We start from the raw sequence: 15,371 nt of genomic DNA, 5'->3' as shown, positions 1-15,371 counted from the left end.
GGTTCCGCGGTGGAGAGGGCCCACCACGCCTCTCGCCGTTTTGGGTTGTCTTCCTCGGCGCCGCCGCGCCGCTACCCCCACTAGAGTCCGCACTAGTCTAGCGTGGTCTAGGCGGCTGCTCGTCGGCCGATCGTCTACCCGATCCGACTCCGGAGTGCTGGGAGGGGGCGCCACGCTGACGGCTCCAGCCGCGGCGTCGGCGGGCGCAGGCGGCGGAGGAGATGGCGCACGAGCGGCGCGGCGCGGCGGCGTCGTCCGCGGCTGCACACGACGCTGCAGGGGAAGCGCTGTGAGTCGCTGCAACCCTGCTGGCTCAACCATAGCTAGACGCTCGCTCTAATCATGCTTGTGGCGGGGGGATTCGATCTGACCTCAGAGATCCGCCCCCGTAATCGCGCCATGGTACTTGTAGGACATGCCAGATCCCTGATCTGATCTTGTAGCCCCTCTTCTAGGGTGGAATCGTATCATAGTTTGCTGAATTCGTGGACAGCAACCTGCCTCTGCTCTGCTCCATGTTTTGCATATGGTTTGCGAAGCTCTCTGTGAATTCGGTCAGTGTGATTGGGACGGAACTGAGGGCAGTCCGTGTGTCAAATGGTGTATATCATCGTTTAGATACAATACAAGCTCATGTGCTGCCTTTTCATGCAGCTATGTAGTGTGATTAGAAATTAAATGCATATAGATTATTATTATTATTATTATTATTATTATTGTTCTACTGTATATTTTGATTGGTTGTGTGCAAATCACAAATTGTTGGAGCTTGGGACAAGACACTGTATCTATATGTAGGTGCAGCTTTCGTCTCTTTCTTCATTAATTGCCTTTCACCTCAGCTTCAGTCCTATAGTTTAGAACTTGATACAGCTGATGGTGGAGAATCAGGACTGCCATAAGATCGGTGTGGCATTGTGAGTTAGTTGCCCCCTCGGTGCAGAGTTTGATTTGTTTGGCTATTTCATGACCCATTAGTGTGAGGGAGGCACCAGTTGCATGTCCATGTAGCAATTCTGAGTTTAAGGTAGTCAACCACCTTGATAGTCTGTGTGATTATTGTGATGATGCATGATATACGATTTGGTTTGATGTAAGTACATGAATATATGATGGTATCTTGTCTAAATCTAATAAGTAAATAAATAGCGGCAGTTTTAGACTTTCAGTCTGTATCTTTCTTTTGTTGAGAGACACAATTTGTTAGCGGCTAGGGTTCTGCCCGGTCTTGGTCGGAGACAGTAGGGGAAGGAGGGGGAAGGGCGAGGGCTTGAGCGCGGCGGCCGGCGGCGGGGCGCCGTCCTGGCGCGGTGCGGCGGCGGCGAGAGAAGGAGGCGGCTAGGGTTTAGGGTTTCCGGCTCCTCTGGGAGCCGGGCAATAGAAATAGTCTTATTGCTTAATTCCAAAAAGAGTCTTACAACCTATATTTATATCCTAGATAACTTGCAGAAGAATTAACCTAAGATAACTTGTATAAGAATTAACCTAAGATAACTTGCATAATCTGAAAATAAAAACTAAGATAACTTGCGGGCCTAAGCCTGCCTGTTGGGCCTCCTTCGGCCATAGACCTGGCCGGTCATAACATCTCTCCCCGCCTGCGCAAACAGCTCGTCCTCGAGCTGAAAGTCGGGGTAGTGCTGGAGGAACTCCTCGCGCTGCTCCCAAGTAGCATCCTCCTCTGGTAGTCCAGTCCACCGGATCAACACGTACCAGGAGCCTCGGCGCAGCTGAGCCTGCAACGCCTTCTCTGGTTCAGGAAGGAGACGCCCGTCCGTGACCGGTGGAAGAGCCGGCGGTGCCGCAGGTGGCTCGCCGCGGAATGGCTTGAGCAGCCCGACATGGAAGACATCATGGATCCGGGCGCCTGCCGGAAGCTGCAGACGGTAAGCCACTTTTCCAATGCGTTCCAGGATCGCAAAGGGACCGGCATAGCGAGGACCGAGCTTCTTCCTCGCGCGGGGGTCCAAGGACTGCGTAGAGCGGTGAAGTAGACGCAGCCAGACCCAATCACCCACCGCGTACTCCGCCTCGCGATGGTGGCCATCATAGTAACGTTTGGCCAACTGTTGGGCCTGCAGGAGTCGTTGCTGGATCTCCGCGATCATCTCATCACGACTTCTTAGAAGGGCCCCGGCTACCTCGGTTCGCGCCGAGGCCGGATCAACCGGCAGGATCGGCGGGGGTGGCCGGCCATACACCACCTCAAAGGGCGTAGCTCGCAGGGCGGAGTGATAAGAGGTGTTGTAGCGGTACTCTGCCCACGAGAGCCAGTCCACCCATGCACGAGGGCGATCACCTGTAACACAGCGCAAATACATGGCAATCACCTTGTTAACGATCTCAGACTGGCCGTCCGTCTGAGGGTGGAAGGCTGTGCTGAGGCGTAGCTTCACGCCCGCCAGCCGGAAAAGGTCACGCCACACGTGTCCCGTGAACACGGGGTCCCGATCACTGACGATCAAAGAAGGGAACCCGTGGAGGCGGACAATGCCATCGAAGAAGGCCCGGGCAACCGATGCCGCTGAATATGGATGGCCGAGCGGTATGAAATGAGCATACTTGGAGAAGCGGTCGACCACCGTGAGAATGACAGACTTGCCGCCCACCTTGGGAAGGCCCTCGATGAAGTCCATGGAGATGTCCGCCCAAACCTGAGTAGGGACCTCCAAGGGTTGCAGCATGCCAGCCGGCCGTAGAGTCTCCGTCTTGTTGCGCTGGCACGTCACACACGACCGTACCCAGTCACGGACCAAGGCACGATCACCGGGAATGTAGAAGTCGGCGCGGAGACGATGGAGCGTCTTCTGCACTCCCTCATGGCCCGCCGAGTGAGCGAGGCGCAGCACCTGCTGGCGAAGATCGTCGTGCGCCGGAACGAAGACCCGGCGCCCATGGAGAAGCAGGCCATCGGCAAGGCGCCACGGTTCCTCCAGCTCACCCGCCGCCAACTGCTGCTGTAGGAGGAGGGAATCGGCCGCAGCAGCAGTCGCCCGGCGGATGTCGTCGTAGAGGGCGAAGGAGGGCCCGGTGATGATGCAGAAGGCCGCCCCCTCCGCCGCACCGTCGTCCACATCGGCATCACGCCGAGACAGGGCGTCGGCGACGGTGTTAAGGCGACCCGGACGGTACTCGACGGTGAAGTCAAAGCCAAAGAGTTTACTGATCCATTGGTGCTGGGGCACCGTCGAGAGCCTCTGATCTAGCATGAACTTGAGGCTGTAATGATCCGTGCGGATCCGGAAAGAGCGACCCCAAAGATAGGGCCGCCAATGGCGTACGGCCTGCACCAACCCAATGAGCTCACGCTCATACGCCGCCAACTTAAGATGATGTGCGGCAAATGGGCGACTGAAGAAAGCGAGGGGTCCCTCGCCCTGGTGTAGGACCGCACCGAACCCCGCACCGGAAGCGTCGCAGTCGACGGTGAAGGGGAGGTCAAAATCCGGCATCTGCAGTACGGGTCCCGTCGTGAGGGCCCCCTTGAGGGCCTCGAAGGCTGAAGTGGCCTCCTCGTCCCAAGAGAAGGCGTCGCGCCGGAGGAGACGCGTGAGTGGGGCCGCGATGAGGCCAAACTCCCGGATGAACTTTCGTAGTACCCCGCGAGGCCAAGAAACCCGCGAAGAGCACGCGGAGACTGCGGAATCGGCCAGGCCGCGACGGCCGCGACCTTGTCGGCATCCATGGCCACTCCCTTGGCCGAGATGACGTGGCCGAGGTAAGCGACCGACGGCGTCCCGAACGAGCACTTCGAGCGCTTATGATGAAGATGATGCGCCCGAAGCTCGTTGAAGACGATGGCCACATGCTGGAGGTGCTCTGCCCAAGAGGTGCTGTAGATAAGAATGTCATCAAAGAAAACGAGCACAAACCGGCGTAAGTAGGGCCGAAGGACATCGTTCATCAAGGCCTGAAACGTCGCTGGGGCGTTGGAGAGGCCAAAGGGCATCACCAAGAACTCGAAGTGGCTGTGATGAGTCCGAAACGCCGTCTTGGCGATGTCGTCTGGATGCATGCGTACCTGATGATACCCTGATCGAAGGTCCAGCTTGGTGAAGAAGTGTGCCCCGTACAGCTCGTCGAGAAGCTCATCGACAACCGGAATAGGAAACTTGTCCTTCAATGTGAGAGCATTAAGGGCACGGTAGTCAATGCAGAAACGCCATGTGCCATCCGACTTACGCACGAGGAGGACCGGTGCTGTAAACGGGGACGTGGAGATGCGGATGATGCCGGCGGCAAGCATGAGTGCACACTGTCGCTCCAACTCGTCCTTCTGCAGCTGTGGATACCGGTAAGGCCGCACGGCCACAGGGGCCGATCCCGGAAGGAGGTGAATACGGTGGTCGTAGATCCGGGCCGGTGGCAGACCCTGCGGCTCCTCAAAGAGATCCCGGTGCTGCTGCAGGAGCCCGTCCAAGAGCGGATGCTCGGCCTCCGTGGTCGCCGTGGCCAGCTGAAGAGGGGGCGCGGGTGCGGCCCCCCGAATGCCCTCCCACCGAATGCGACGACCCAAACGCTAGAAGGTCATCGTTAGCGCGTCAAAATCCCAAAGGATAGGATCCAACGTGCGCAAGAAGTCGACGCCGAGGATAAGTCGAAGCAGCCCAAATCGATGCCGGCGCATGTGATGGTGAAGTGCTCGTCGCCGATAGTGATGGGCACGTCGCGGGCAAGCCCATGGCAGCGTAGACGGTCGCCATTCGCGACCGTGACCCATAACTGCTCTCCTCCGATCGGCTGGAGCGCAAGACGCCGCATGGTGGCCTCTGGCAGGAAATTATGCGTGGAACCTGTGTCTAGGAGGGCCACCAGGCGCTCGCCATGGATCATGACCGGTAAAAGCATCGTCCGTTCATCACGGATGCCGGCCAGCGCGTGAAGGGACACCACGAAGGCGGTAGCCGGGCCCGGTGCGGGTGCCGCTGCGGGCTCCGCAAGAGTCGGGGCGCCGAGGTCGGCCTCCGGGGTGTCATCCTCGATCTCGTCCGTCGTCTCCAGGTAGAAAAGGCGCGGACAAACATGGCCCGGCGCATATGGCGCATCGCAGTTGAAGCACAGGCCCAAGCGCCTGCGTTCCAGCTGCTCCGCCTGAGTGAGGCGCCGGAACGGCCGTGTCGGGGCTGGGATAGCGGCCGGGGCGGTGGTAGAGGACGCTGGTGCTGCCGAAGGCGGGCGGGGAGGCTGGCGGCCCCCACGCGGCGACGTCAAAGCCTGGGCACGCTGCTCGAACGCCCGCGCGTAGTACATGGCCATCTGAAGGTCTTGTGGTCCCTTCATCTCAACGTCCACGCGGATGTGGTCGGGAAGGCCGCCGACGAAGAGCTCCGCCCGCTGTAAGGCTGTCACACCAGGCGCGTGGCACGCTAGAGCCTGGAAGCGGTCGGCGAAATCCTGCACCGTGGAGGTGAATGGTAGGCGGCCCAACTCGGCCAAGCGGCTCCCGCGTACCGGTGGCCCGAACCGAAGAAGACAGAGCTCGCGGAAGCGATCCCACGGTGGCATGCCGCCCTCGTCCTGCTCGAGGGCGTAGTACCAGGTCTGGGCGGCCCCGCGAAGATGGTAGGAAGCCAGCCACGTGCGCTCGGACGCGGGCGTGCGCTGTCCACGGAAGAACTGGTCACATTGGTTTAGCCAGTTAAGCGGGTCTTCGGAACCGTCGTACGTGGCGAAGTCAATTTTGGCGAACCGGGGCGGCTGCTGGTGTGGGGTGCCCGGGGCCACGGCCTCGGCGGTGCGGAGGGCGGAGGACGGCGCCCGGTCCAGGGTAGACGGCCCGGCGTACTGCCTTGGGATGCCCGACGCCTCGGGCTGCCACGGGGACCCTGACGGGGGCTGGGCCTCCGTGGGAGCCGACGGCGGCCCGTGGAGCCAGTCGGGCAGCGGCGATGGCGACGAAGGAAAGCGGACCTCCTGGATAGGGAGGCCGCTCGGCGAGGACCCGCCCGGCCCAGGGTTGGGCGGTGGCGGTGGTGGAGCGCGCGCCGTGGCCGCCGGGAGGGACGGCGCGGTGGAGGGTGGCGCGGATGGTGGAGTCCAGGTCGGCCACTGTGGTCCCTGGGTGGAGGCGGATGGCGCGGTTGGCGCCGTGAACGGCGTCGGCCATTGTGGCCAGGGCGTCGTCGAAGCCGTCGGAGCGGGAAGCGCCGGGTAGCCGCCGGTGAGAGCCGCCGGTACGGGGTACCACGGCAGCGCCTGCTGGCCCGTGGCCGCGGTCTGGTGGAGCGGTGGGGGCGGCCCGTATGGGCTGGCCAAGTAGAGACGGATGCCCTGGACCGCCACGACTAGGTCATTGAGCACGCCGGCCATAGCTTCTGGTGTGAACTGCGGCGGCGGGGGGGAAGGCGGCGGCGATGGCTGCTGGATGGGAAGCTGCGGCTGGCCCTAGCCCGGCGTGGTGCCGGGGGCGGAGGAGAGCGGCGCCGACAGGGAGGCCGTAGTGCCCGTCGACGCGGCGGCGGTAGTGGAGGAATCGGTGGCAGCGGCGGTGGGGGAGGCGTGGGGCAGCGGTGGTGGGATTGGCGGGGAAGACATGGTCGAAACCCGGGTACCTGATACCAAGGTGTTAGCGGCTAGGGTTCTGCCCGGTCTTGGTCGGAGACAGTAGGGGAAGGAGGGGGAAGGGCGAGGGCTTGAGCGCGGCGGCCGGCGGCGGGGCGCCGTCCTGGCGCGGTGCGGCGGCGGCGAGAGAAGGAGGCGGCTAGGGTTTAGGGTTTCCGGCTCCTCTGGGAACCGGGCAATAGAAATAGTCTTATTGCTTAATTCCAAAAAGAGTCTTACAACCTATATTTATATCCTAGATAACTTGCAGAAGAATTAACCTGAGATAACTTGTATAAGAATTAACCTAAGATAACTTGCATAATCTGAAAATAAAAACTAAGATAACTTGCGGGCCTAAGCCTGCCTGTTGGGCCTCCTTCGGCCATAGACCTGGCCGGTCATAACACAATTACTTTGCATCGATGATAGAAAAGAACGCTCTATGAACAATACTTAGATAAGGCATACCCCACAGCACGCTCACACAATCACTAAAAAAATGAGCTGTTGCATGAAAAACAACATACTGCGTAAAGGAGCTATTTGAGGAAAAGAAACTGTAAATGATCTTCATATAAGTTCACCTATATTGGTTATAAATTTTGAAATTATGTTTTGTTGGTGGCCATTTGTGTTAACATTTCATCAAGAGAAGCAAATTTGTAGTGATTTACTGAACAAAAAGATCTTAGTCTATATCGTAGTTTTGTTTTTAACGTTCAGGTTTGATAATTGCAGTGATCACACAGGGCTCTCCAGTGGTCCTGGTTTTTCTGTGATTTGTTGTTTTCCATGCACAACAGTTTTAGAACGCAATGACAGTGCTGTCATCTTTCATACAGCGTCTTATTTTCCATCGTAGTTTAGTATTCTCTCTTTTATTGACATTAACCTTAGTTTTCCTTATACTTGGTACATTTCATAGTGCAATTGCAATGAACATACGCCTCACGATATTTTCCCTGAATGTGTTTATGTTTCGTAAAAACTCTTCCAATCATGTCTTACTTTTTTATTACAGTCTTTTGCTTTGTCAAGCCACAGCAGCAGGATTTATGTTTTTCCATTTTTTGTGTGTTTGCTTTCTATGCTTTTTACGTATGCCAGTATGCCACTATATCAGAGGTGCCTAGTTTTCTGAATACAAACATCACTAGTACAAGGATAAGCATAAATAGCAACACCAAGTATTATATGATATGCATTTAATTCATTTCTTCTTATGTTGATCTGTTGTTGCAATCTGATTTCCTCCTTTCCTACCATTTCTCCAGATTTGTTGACGTAGTACATGAAGCCCCTCTATCTGGTCAGCGGCAGCCTCGAAGCATAGTTGGTGGCACTCTGTACTGTATCTTATTGGCAAGTGAATATTTGCTAGGGTTCCATTATTTTATTAATAGTTGTAGACCATGTTATCTTTTCTTAGTTTGCTGGAGAGACCTTTGAAACATGTTTTTACTTCATCTTACTTTATATTTAGCCAGGAGAATATATGTACTTTATGTCTGCTAGTCCCTTTCACTCCTTTAATTGTGCTGTTGTTTTTCCTTTCCCCCTTGCGGTTTCTGGCAGCTGTGATTAACTTCTTCTTCTTCTCTAGGCAGGTTATGCTGGTATTGTCATAGCAGCTCCATGGATATTTGTTCTTATACCAGACATGATCCTTCCGTTGCTATGTAGCTGCAATGTTCTGCTTCTAATTATTACAGGTTCTTGTTTAATTTACCGGTTATCTATACTGGTAGATTTTCTATGGAGTAACCTCTAACAGAAATTTGCTGCAGGTATATTCCAACAATATTGGGTCCATCAGGTCACAAAAGTGCGACTACAGGTACGTCACGAAAGAAAAGAAAGAGAAGGTCTTTATGAATTCTTTGTCAGCGCAAATAGAGGCTCTACACATTAATATTGCCGACGATGTGTAATTTCAAAATGAAAAGGCTATCAACCATCAGTTTGTAGCCATGAACCATTCACTGTTACGGTTTGCTGCGACTAAAGTCTGTTCATCAACCTTTGTTTTAAGTCATGGCTAAATGTTAACATATTAGCTCTGTAATGTTTACTTGTTGATATAGTGCTCGAGCTTTATAATTCCTTGGATCTAATTTTATGTTAGTTGGGATCTTTTATTGGTAGTGTTATCATACCATTTACCAAGCTTCATCTTGTAAATGCAGGGCTACTATGATTTAAGCCAAAAATTGAAGCGCATTGCTCGAGTTCCATTTGCCGCTATTGCTTGCGGTAAGCATTAGCTAACCAATGTGTCCTACGGAGTATCTGCTATGTTCTGATGCCAGCACCTACCATTTATTTCTTTAAACCTTCAAGGAGAATTATTGTACTAAGAAACTGCTATCCTTCTGATCTGCATTGCATTTTGTAGTGAATATGTTGGTACCTGGGTTGTTTTTACCTCGGCCTGGACATTATGTGGTAGAATCTATACTGGTTTGGCTGTTATTATGTTTCTGCATCTGCTGATTTGGTAACACGTTCATGCTAGTTGCTGGTACCCCTAAATAGAACTAAAACCACGACACTTATTTTGGAGTGGAGGGAGTATAATATTGTTATTTCTTTTTATTTTAAATTTTACATTAATTATTTGGAGTAAAAACAACATGTTTGATCTCTTTATGCAATTATAGTGACGAATTATTTTGTTAAAAATATGGTTGCAGGTACTGCCCTATTGCTCTTAATTCTAGTTTGGCAGCCTCGAGTAGAGGTATTATCAATTTCAGTTTTGCTCAGGTACAGTTCTTCTGTTGAGTTGAGTATAAGCTTTCCTTAAGTTAACCTTCTAATAATATAAAAGGTTAAGATGACCATAAGCTGCATTCTGTAAATAAAAGCATAATTGGTATCTTTAGGATGAAAAATGTATGGAATGCATTTGCATAGTTTATGCCATTTTGAGGTGGAGGTTTAGTATTCTCTTATGCTGATATCATGACATGTGAAGCTCTTGGGTTATTCAAGAAGTTCAAGGTTTATTATAGGAGCGTGTAGGGTACAGTAAATATGGTTATAATTCTTTAGTGCACCTGGTCTTACGTGCATATTGAACTTTACTCTTAGATTATTATCATCACTCTGGTGGAGTAAAAATGATTAAGTAGGCAAGCTACACAAAAAATACTTGTATTGCTTATTTTGTTAAATTCAGTGCATTGCCCTCAGCAACCTCAAAGCCAAGTAAATTTCTGGACCTTATGATACATACTGACGTATTATATCTTTCTGCCTTTAATGAAATTTCAGTACGCATATGCTAAATTGGTTTCTTATTTAGCGGGATCTGTGGCTGTTCTGCTTTGGTTCTAAAGAGAAATGAAACACTCCTATGTGATTTTTAATGCTATCACTTTCTAATTATGCAGGATTGCACTAGTTGTTGAAGTGATATCCGCCGGATGTTTCATGAGCTTATACATAGGTGGATTCTGTTGTGTGGTTTATCTATTTTATTTTGTGTATGTTTCAGCCAGCATAAATTACTAGTCATTTTTCGGTAACTTTTTGGGCTTGACTTCCTTTAACTGTTTGTGGCCATGTAGCGTTGGAAAGTTCATTAACCGTCTTCCTAGATTTTTAATTCCTGTCAACAATTAACTTTGTTTTTCCTTGAATCACAGTAGACAGTAGATCAAGAAACATGCAATAGGCCTTACTTACCAGATGGTAATTCTGCATATTTGTTCATTAATCATTAATTACATGGTGATTCCACATGTTGTCTCATTAGTTATTAAGGGTTCTCTGACTTTTGTTGGGTCGATAGCTCCCAATCATTTCCTGCAAGCAATTAGATGACATTTTGTAATATTATGTCTGTATTTTCTAAATTTTGATATGCAGGGCACATCCATAAATACAACTCTTTGAATGAGCAGCCTGACATTCTACGGCCACTTTATTCTGCACTGCAACCATCTAGTTCGCTGGAAGAGATAAGGTACAATATATTTGTTGCTTCATTAATAATCACATGGACTTAATAAGGTAGAATATAGTATCACATGGACTTGATCTGGTTTACCTAATTATATTGGTTGTGTATTTTTTTCTTGGCAAATACTAACTGCGTATGCAAATGCTTTTCCATTTTAGTAAAAAGCACATGTATTTTAACATCTAAAAATTGCTTCATAGGAGTATACTCCTATCTTTGCATGTACAACTGTCTGTTCTTTCACTGAGTGCCACTACTTCCAATTATTGTGTGTTTGCTTTTACGTAGAGAAGAGGAGCTTTGTGCTAATGCTTTGAATATCAAAAAATAGAAATCAATGCCATTTTGAAAGCTTGTAGCCATCAGTGAAATCAATTCACATTCCTGTCATTTGACCTTTCTGGGTTGATACAATAATATATTTGCAGGTACTATGATTCTCGTCTGTCTGACCAACAAATGGCATTGCTCCAGTACCAGAGGGAGAATATTCATTATCTGAGTGAAGAGGTACTTTTTTCGAGAAAACGCAAAAGAGTTTGCGTTTCATTTCATTGAACAGGAAGAGAACAGCAGTACAGGTACAACCTCCCGGGAGGAGGGACACACGCACACACACCATCGTCCTCACCAGACAAGCAGGTGAGGAGGTGCTACCAACTACAGACCGCAACAACGAAAGGTCTAGCCTTGTCCAGCCTCCAACCATGAATGGCAAGGTAGCTAGACACAGAGCCTCAAGGCCGCGTCACAGCCGTTGCCAGGCGCCTCCGAAGAAGACTACATCTCCAGGGCTGACCGGGCCAACGTACCTTCCACCCATATGTGCCTAGGAGACGGCAGGTGGATGGCAGGACCCAGCCAGAACTAGCGAAGCCATCGTCTTGGACGTGCCGGCGCCGGCGTACATTGCGCCCCGGACGCCCACGCTCCATGCTGCAGCCCTCATCACAGCATCGCATTACCAGCAAACCTCGCCGGAAAGACCGGGGAGGCCACCATCTCCAGCTGACGCATAGGGGACTCCAAGTGCGACCCAAGCAGCGCTTTCAAGAAAGGAACGGCGCTGAGACGCCGTCGCTGCCTTGTCCAGGGAACTGGACCAAGGGTTTCCCCCGGTGCCCGAGGAGAGGGTCCAGTCTGGGCCATGACAGCGCCTCCATGGAGGTAACGGCACCCTCAGGTGTCGCCGTTGTCAGCGCAGGCCAACGCCGCGCAGGGATTTCGCCCGGCCCAAGACCAGAACCCCAAAACCGCCGAAGCAGAGCAAACAGGAGATGGGGAAGCAGATCGCCAGAGAGGACCACCAGCACCGAGAGGGAAACCACGTATTGTCACTGTCGATGTAGGGAAGCACCGGCCAGCGCAGTGCAGCAGCTGCTGGATGGCTGCCAGACAAGGCCAGCCATCGCACGGGACGCGTCGAGCAGGGCTAGTGGCGCCGTCGCGGAGACCAGCCACCTGCACCTTGCCGCCGCCGACCATGGCCGCTGCCGCGCCGGCCCGCAGCCTCCGCCACCCGGATCCACCGGGGCACAGCCAAGCAGCCGCAGCCGCGCCCCCAAAGGGTCGCGCCGCGCCGCCCGCGTGCTCGCCACGCCAGTCCAGAGGCCCGACCCTCTGGATCTGGGGCTGCCGTCGCGAAACCCTAGGTTCGGAGAAGCGCAGCTCCGTCAGCCTCGTCGAGCCCCACGCTCGAGGGGGGAGGCCGCCTGGGAGCGAAGTCCCGCCGCCGCCGGATCCACCAGGGCTTTGCCCGGCGGGGAGCACCGGCGGCGGCAGGGGGAGGGGGAGGAGGAGGGGAGGGAGCGCTTGAGGGCTGCGTCGCCTCCCGAGTCGCCCGTGGGGAGGGCGACGCGGGGGAGGGTCGATTTCTTCTAATGATCAATCCTGGGAAGTTGTCTCAGTGAAGAGGTACTTGGAATAGTTCTTTTTTTTCATGTACTTGATTAGCAACTGCATTTACTGGCCATGTTTATTTTCCTCAATTATGTTATTATCACAGAATAGTAAAGTACTCCCTCTGTCTATTTTGGGATGGAGGGAGTAGTAGATACGATAATATTATTAAAGAGAAAGATTTTCAACTGTTGTCCTTACAATATACATGTGTTGTAATTAAGACTGTTACTCATTTGGCATCATTGATCATTCCTTTTTTCTTTCTAGATACTGGCTGGGCACAGCACACCGTTGCAGAAAGTGGTTAATGGCATGTGTTGTAATAACTTTTGACATTTTACAAAGTAGAATAGTCAATGCATTACACGCCACGAACAAATTCTGATTTATGCAATTAAAATAGTGGTGTTGTGTTGATTGATTAATGTGATTTTTTTTTTCTACATCAGGTGCTTAGGTTGCAAGAAAGCTTAAGTAAGTACCATAGAAGTGTTGCTGCCAGCACTCCTCAGGTTCAAATTAAATCTACCGCCAAACCTTTCCCTCCCATCCGTTGAATGCTTAAGCAGACTAAAAACTGCTCAATGTTAATTATTTGTAAATCAACCTGCTTAATGTTGGGTGAATTGGTGCATCATGATTTAGTATTTATGTTTCTTATCATATTTCTCCAGGTTGATCTTACTCATCTTTTGGCATCTCGTGATCAAGAACTTCGTGCACTGTCTGCTGAGGTAATTACTCTCGGCCAACCAGATATTGCGCACTATGCATACGGCAGAGGTGGTATCAACACCTAAAAATATTTGGTGTGTTTGAACTACCTTTTCTACATCACTTTATTTCGTAACTGCAAAGTAGCAGTTATTTCTGAATTAAGTGAATGGTGAGGTTGGTTGTTGAGTGTCAGTGTGTTCCACCACTTGTGTCAGACCAATCTGTAGGATATATACTTGGCGGATAATTTGCTCTTTCTGCCTCTGTTCATACTCTAAATGTTAACGAGCAGGGGCGGAGGCTTTGTAGGGGCCAAACTGGGCCATGGCCCGCCTAGGAATTTGAGAAAATAATTACCTATGCATCTTCCATGCGCAGCCCACCTGCAGTCCAGAGCAGGACTCACATACGCTCAGCCTAAGTAGGCAGCGCATCCCCATCCTCTCTCCCCGTCTCGACCCAGTTCGGCCCGTACCAGCAAAGCGGAGCAGGGAGCACACGGGCAAGCGGGACTAGGGCAAAGCCGGCAGCAGAGGTAGAGGAGAGGAGATGGCGTCCCTGTCCTTCACCGGCGCCAAGTTCAGTGTAAAAATACGATCTTGGGCTGCTTTTACTCTTACGATTGGATCCTGGGAGCTGCCGTCTGTAGATTCTTTAGGTGTTCTCTATTTACTTGAAGCCTACATGACTTAGCTGTAGGTTGGTTCAGATTAGCTTACATGATTTACTTCTCCAATGTTGGATAATGATTTGACTACCCAGATGCTAATCAGTAGCCTCGCGAATCTTTTGTAATCTTAGCACAATCCCATGCTTGAAAAGTTCAGCTTAGGATTTGAAGGTGCTGCAAAAGTTCTCTGTCTACTTGTTTTTTAGTTAAAAAAGGGCACTTGCAGATTGATTTTTGTTGATGCCTTGTGGAGAAAGGACCATCTACAATTTGGTTGACAGACTACTTCGTTTACTCAATACTGTTCCAGTTTCTACGGCGAGTGTTGAACATGAATTTTCAGTCCAACTTTTTTAGTTTGGCCCGTCCAGCTTTTTCTTTCAAGCTCCGCCACTGTTAACGAGACTTCGACTTGGATAAGTACAGTGCTGGGCGAACAAGAATACTCAAGCTATTCTTCGTTAGCTTAAGGATATGTAGATCATACTTTTCTGTTAATACTCCAGCATGGACTAAATACTTTGCTCATCTATCATTTAGATGAATCAAGTGCATTCGGAGCTTCGTGTTGCTCGTGGTTTGATTGCTGAGAAGGACTCAGAGATCCAGCTCATCCGTGGGAAAAACAATCAAGTATGTTACCGTTCAGTTTTGTGTGTTTGTCTGCAAATTTTGCAGTAGTCAGATAATAGTTCCAAGCCGGTTCTGGCAAAATATGCATGACTCCTTGTAAGAGGAAGCAAAGCATTATTTGTTGATGCTGAACATGATAAAATGCAGTACGTCGAAGAAAACGAGAGACTAAGAGCTATCCTTGGTGAATGGAGCACTCGAGCAGCAAAGGTAATCATGAATGATAGAACCTGATGTTGATTTTAACAGAAGCATTTCCCTTATCATCATCTCGTTCACGTGTGTACTCGACAGCTTGAGAGAGCGCTCGAGGCTGAGAGAGTGTCCAACATGGAACTGCAGAAGAACCGCGCAAAGCTCAGACGCCAATCAACCAGGGAGAAAATACCTGACATTCCTCAATCAGACAGTTCCTCCATAGGTGTGCTCTAGCTTATGTGATTGTGTCAGCAGTTTTTGTGTAACAATCCATAGGTGAACTTTGTGGCGTCATGTGAAGATTTGAAACCTTCAAACCTCGGAGATCAGTTACGTACGTAGTTGTAGATTGAAGTACAGTAGGAATGAGAAATGTTGTATGTTGGCTGTATGGGAGCACTTGTAAATATGCAGTACTATGATTAAAAGTAGAACGGTGCGGTTTCTGGAGCTGTGACGTTTTCGTGCCTCCTGGGCTCTATGTAGCCTGTTGTTTTCAAATAAATTATGAATGTCGCATTTAGAAGTTACAAAAAGGTTCTGATTTTTTTTTCTGCATATACATACATATCTGTAAAATTTTAAGAAAATAATGTTAATTTGTAGCCCACAAGAAGAAAGAATTATTATTAATAAAACTGTGCATACATACTATTAGTTCGCATCTAACTGTACAGGCTCTATAATTGTTTTTGAAACAGAGGCAAATGGCGTGCCTCATTCATTACTCAAGGAGTTTAG

General features: G+C 50.6%; 1 protein-coding gene across 3 annotated transcripts; it reads left to right on the top strand.

The window, feature by feature from the left end:
- Positions 1 to 8: 8 nt before the first annotated feature.
- On the top strand, positions 9 to 15,083 carry LOC123151067 (protein FIP1). 3 transcript variants are annotated; one of them, XM_044570850.1, is made up of 14 exons: positions 9 to 289; positions 7,818 to 7,905; positions 8,147 to 8,255; positions 8,331 to 8,380; positions 8,730 to 8,796; positions 9,237 to 9,309; positions 9,939 to 9,994; positions 10,417 to 10,513; positions 10,939 to 11,020; positions 12,862 to 12,924; positions 13,087 to 13,146; positions 14,340 to 14,432; positions 14,580 to 14,642; positions 14,727 to 15,083. In XM_044570850.1, the coding sequence occupies exons 1-14, from the start codon at positions 222 to 224 to the stop codon at positions 14,862 to 14,864; spliced, it is 1,107 nt and encodes a 368-aa protein (XP_044426785.1). In that variant the 5' UTR covers positions 9 to 221; the 3' UTR covers positions 14,865 to 15,083. The 3 variants fall into 3 exon arrangements, 2 of the variants coding, with proteins under 2 accessions (XP_044426785.1, XP_044426786.1); XM_044570851.1 differs by having other exon boundaries at positions 93 to 289; positions 8,151 to 8,255; XR_006475482.1 differs by lacking the exons at positions 9 to 289; positions 7,818 to 7,905; positions 8,147 to 8,255; ... (5 more) ...; positions 10,939 to 11,020; positions 14,727 to 15,083 and adding an exon at positions 11,078 to 12,424 and having other exon boundaries at positions 14,580 to 14,621.
- The last annotated feature ends 288 nt before the right edge of the window (positions 15,084 to 15,371 follow it).

This window comes from Triticum aestivum, chromosome 7A (assembly GCF_018294505.1).
Source record: "Triticum aestivum cultivar Chinese Spring chromosome 7A, IWGSC CS RefSeq v2.1, whole genome shotgun sequence".
Lineage (NCBI taxonomy): Eukaryota > Viridiplantae > Streptophyta > Magnoliopsida > Poales > Poaceae > Triticum > Triticum aestivum.
The sequence above is the reverse complement of the archived record's forward strand: the minus strand, read 5'-3'. Positions and strand labels throughout refer to the sequence as shown.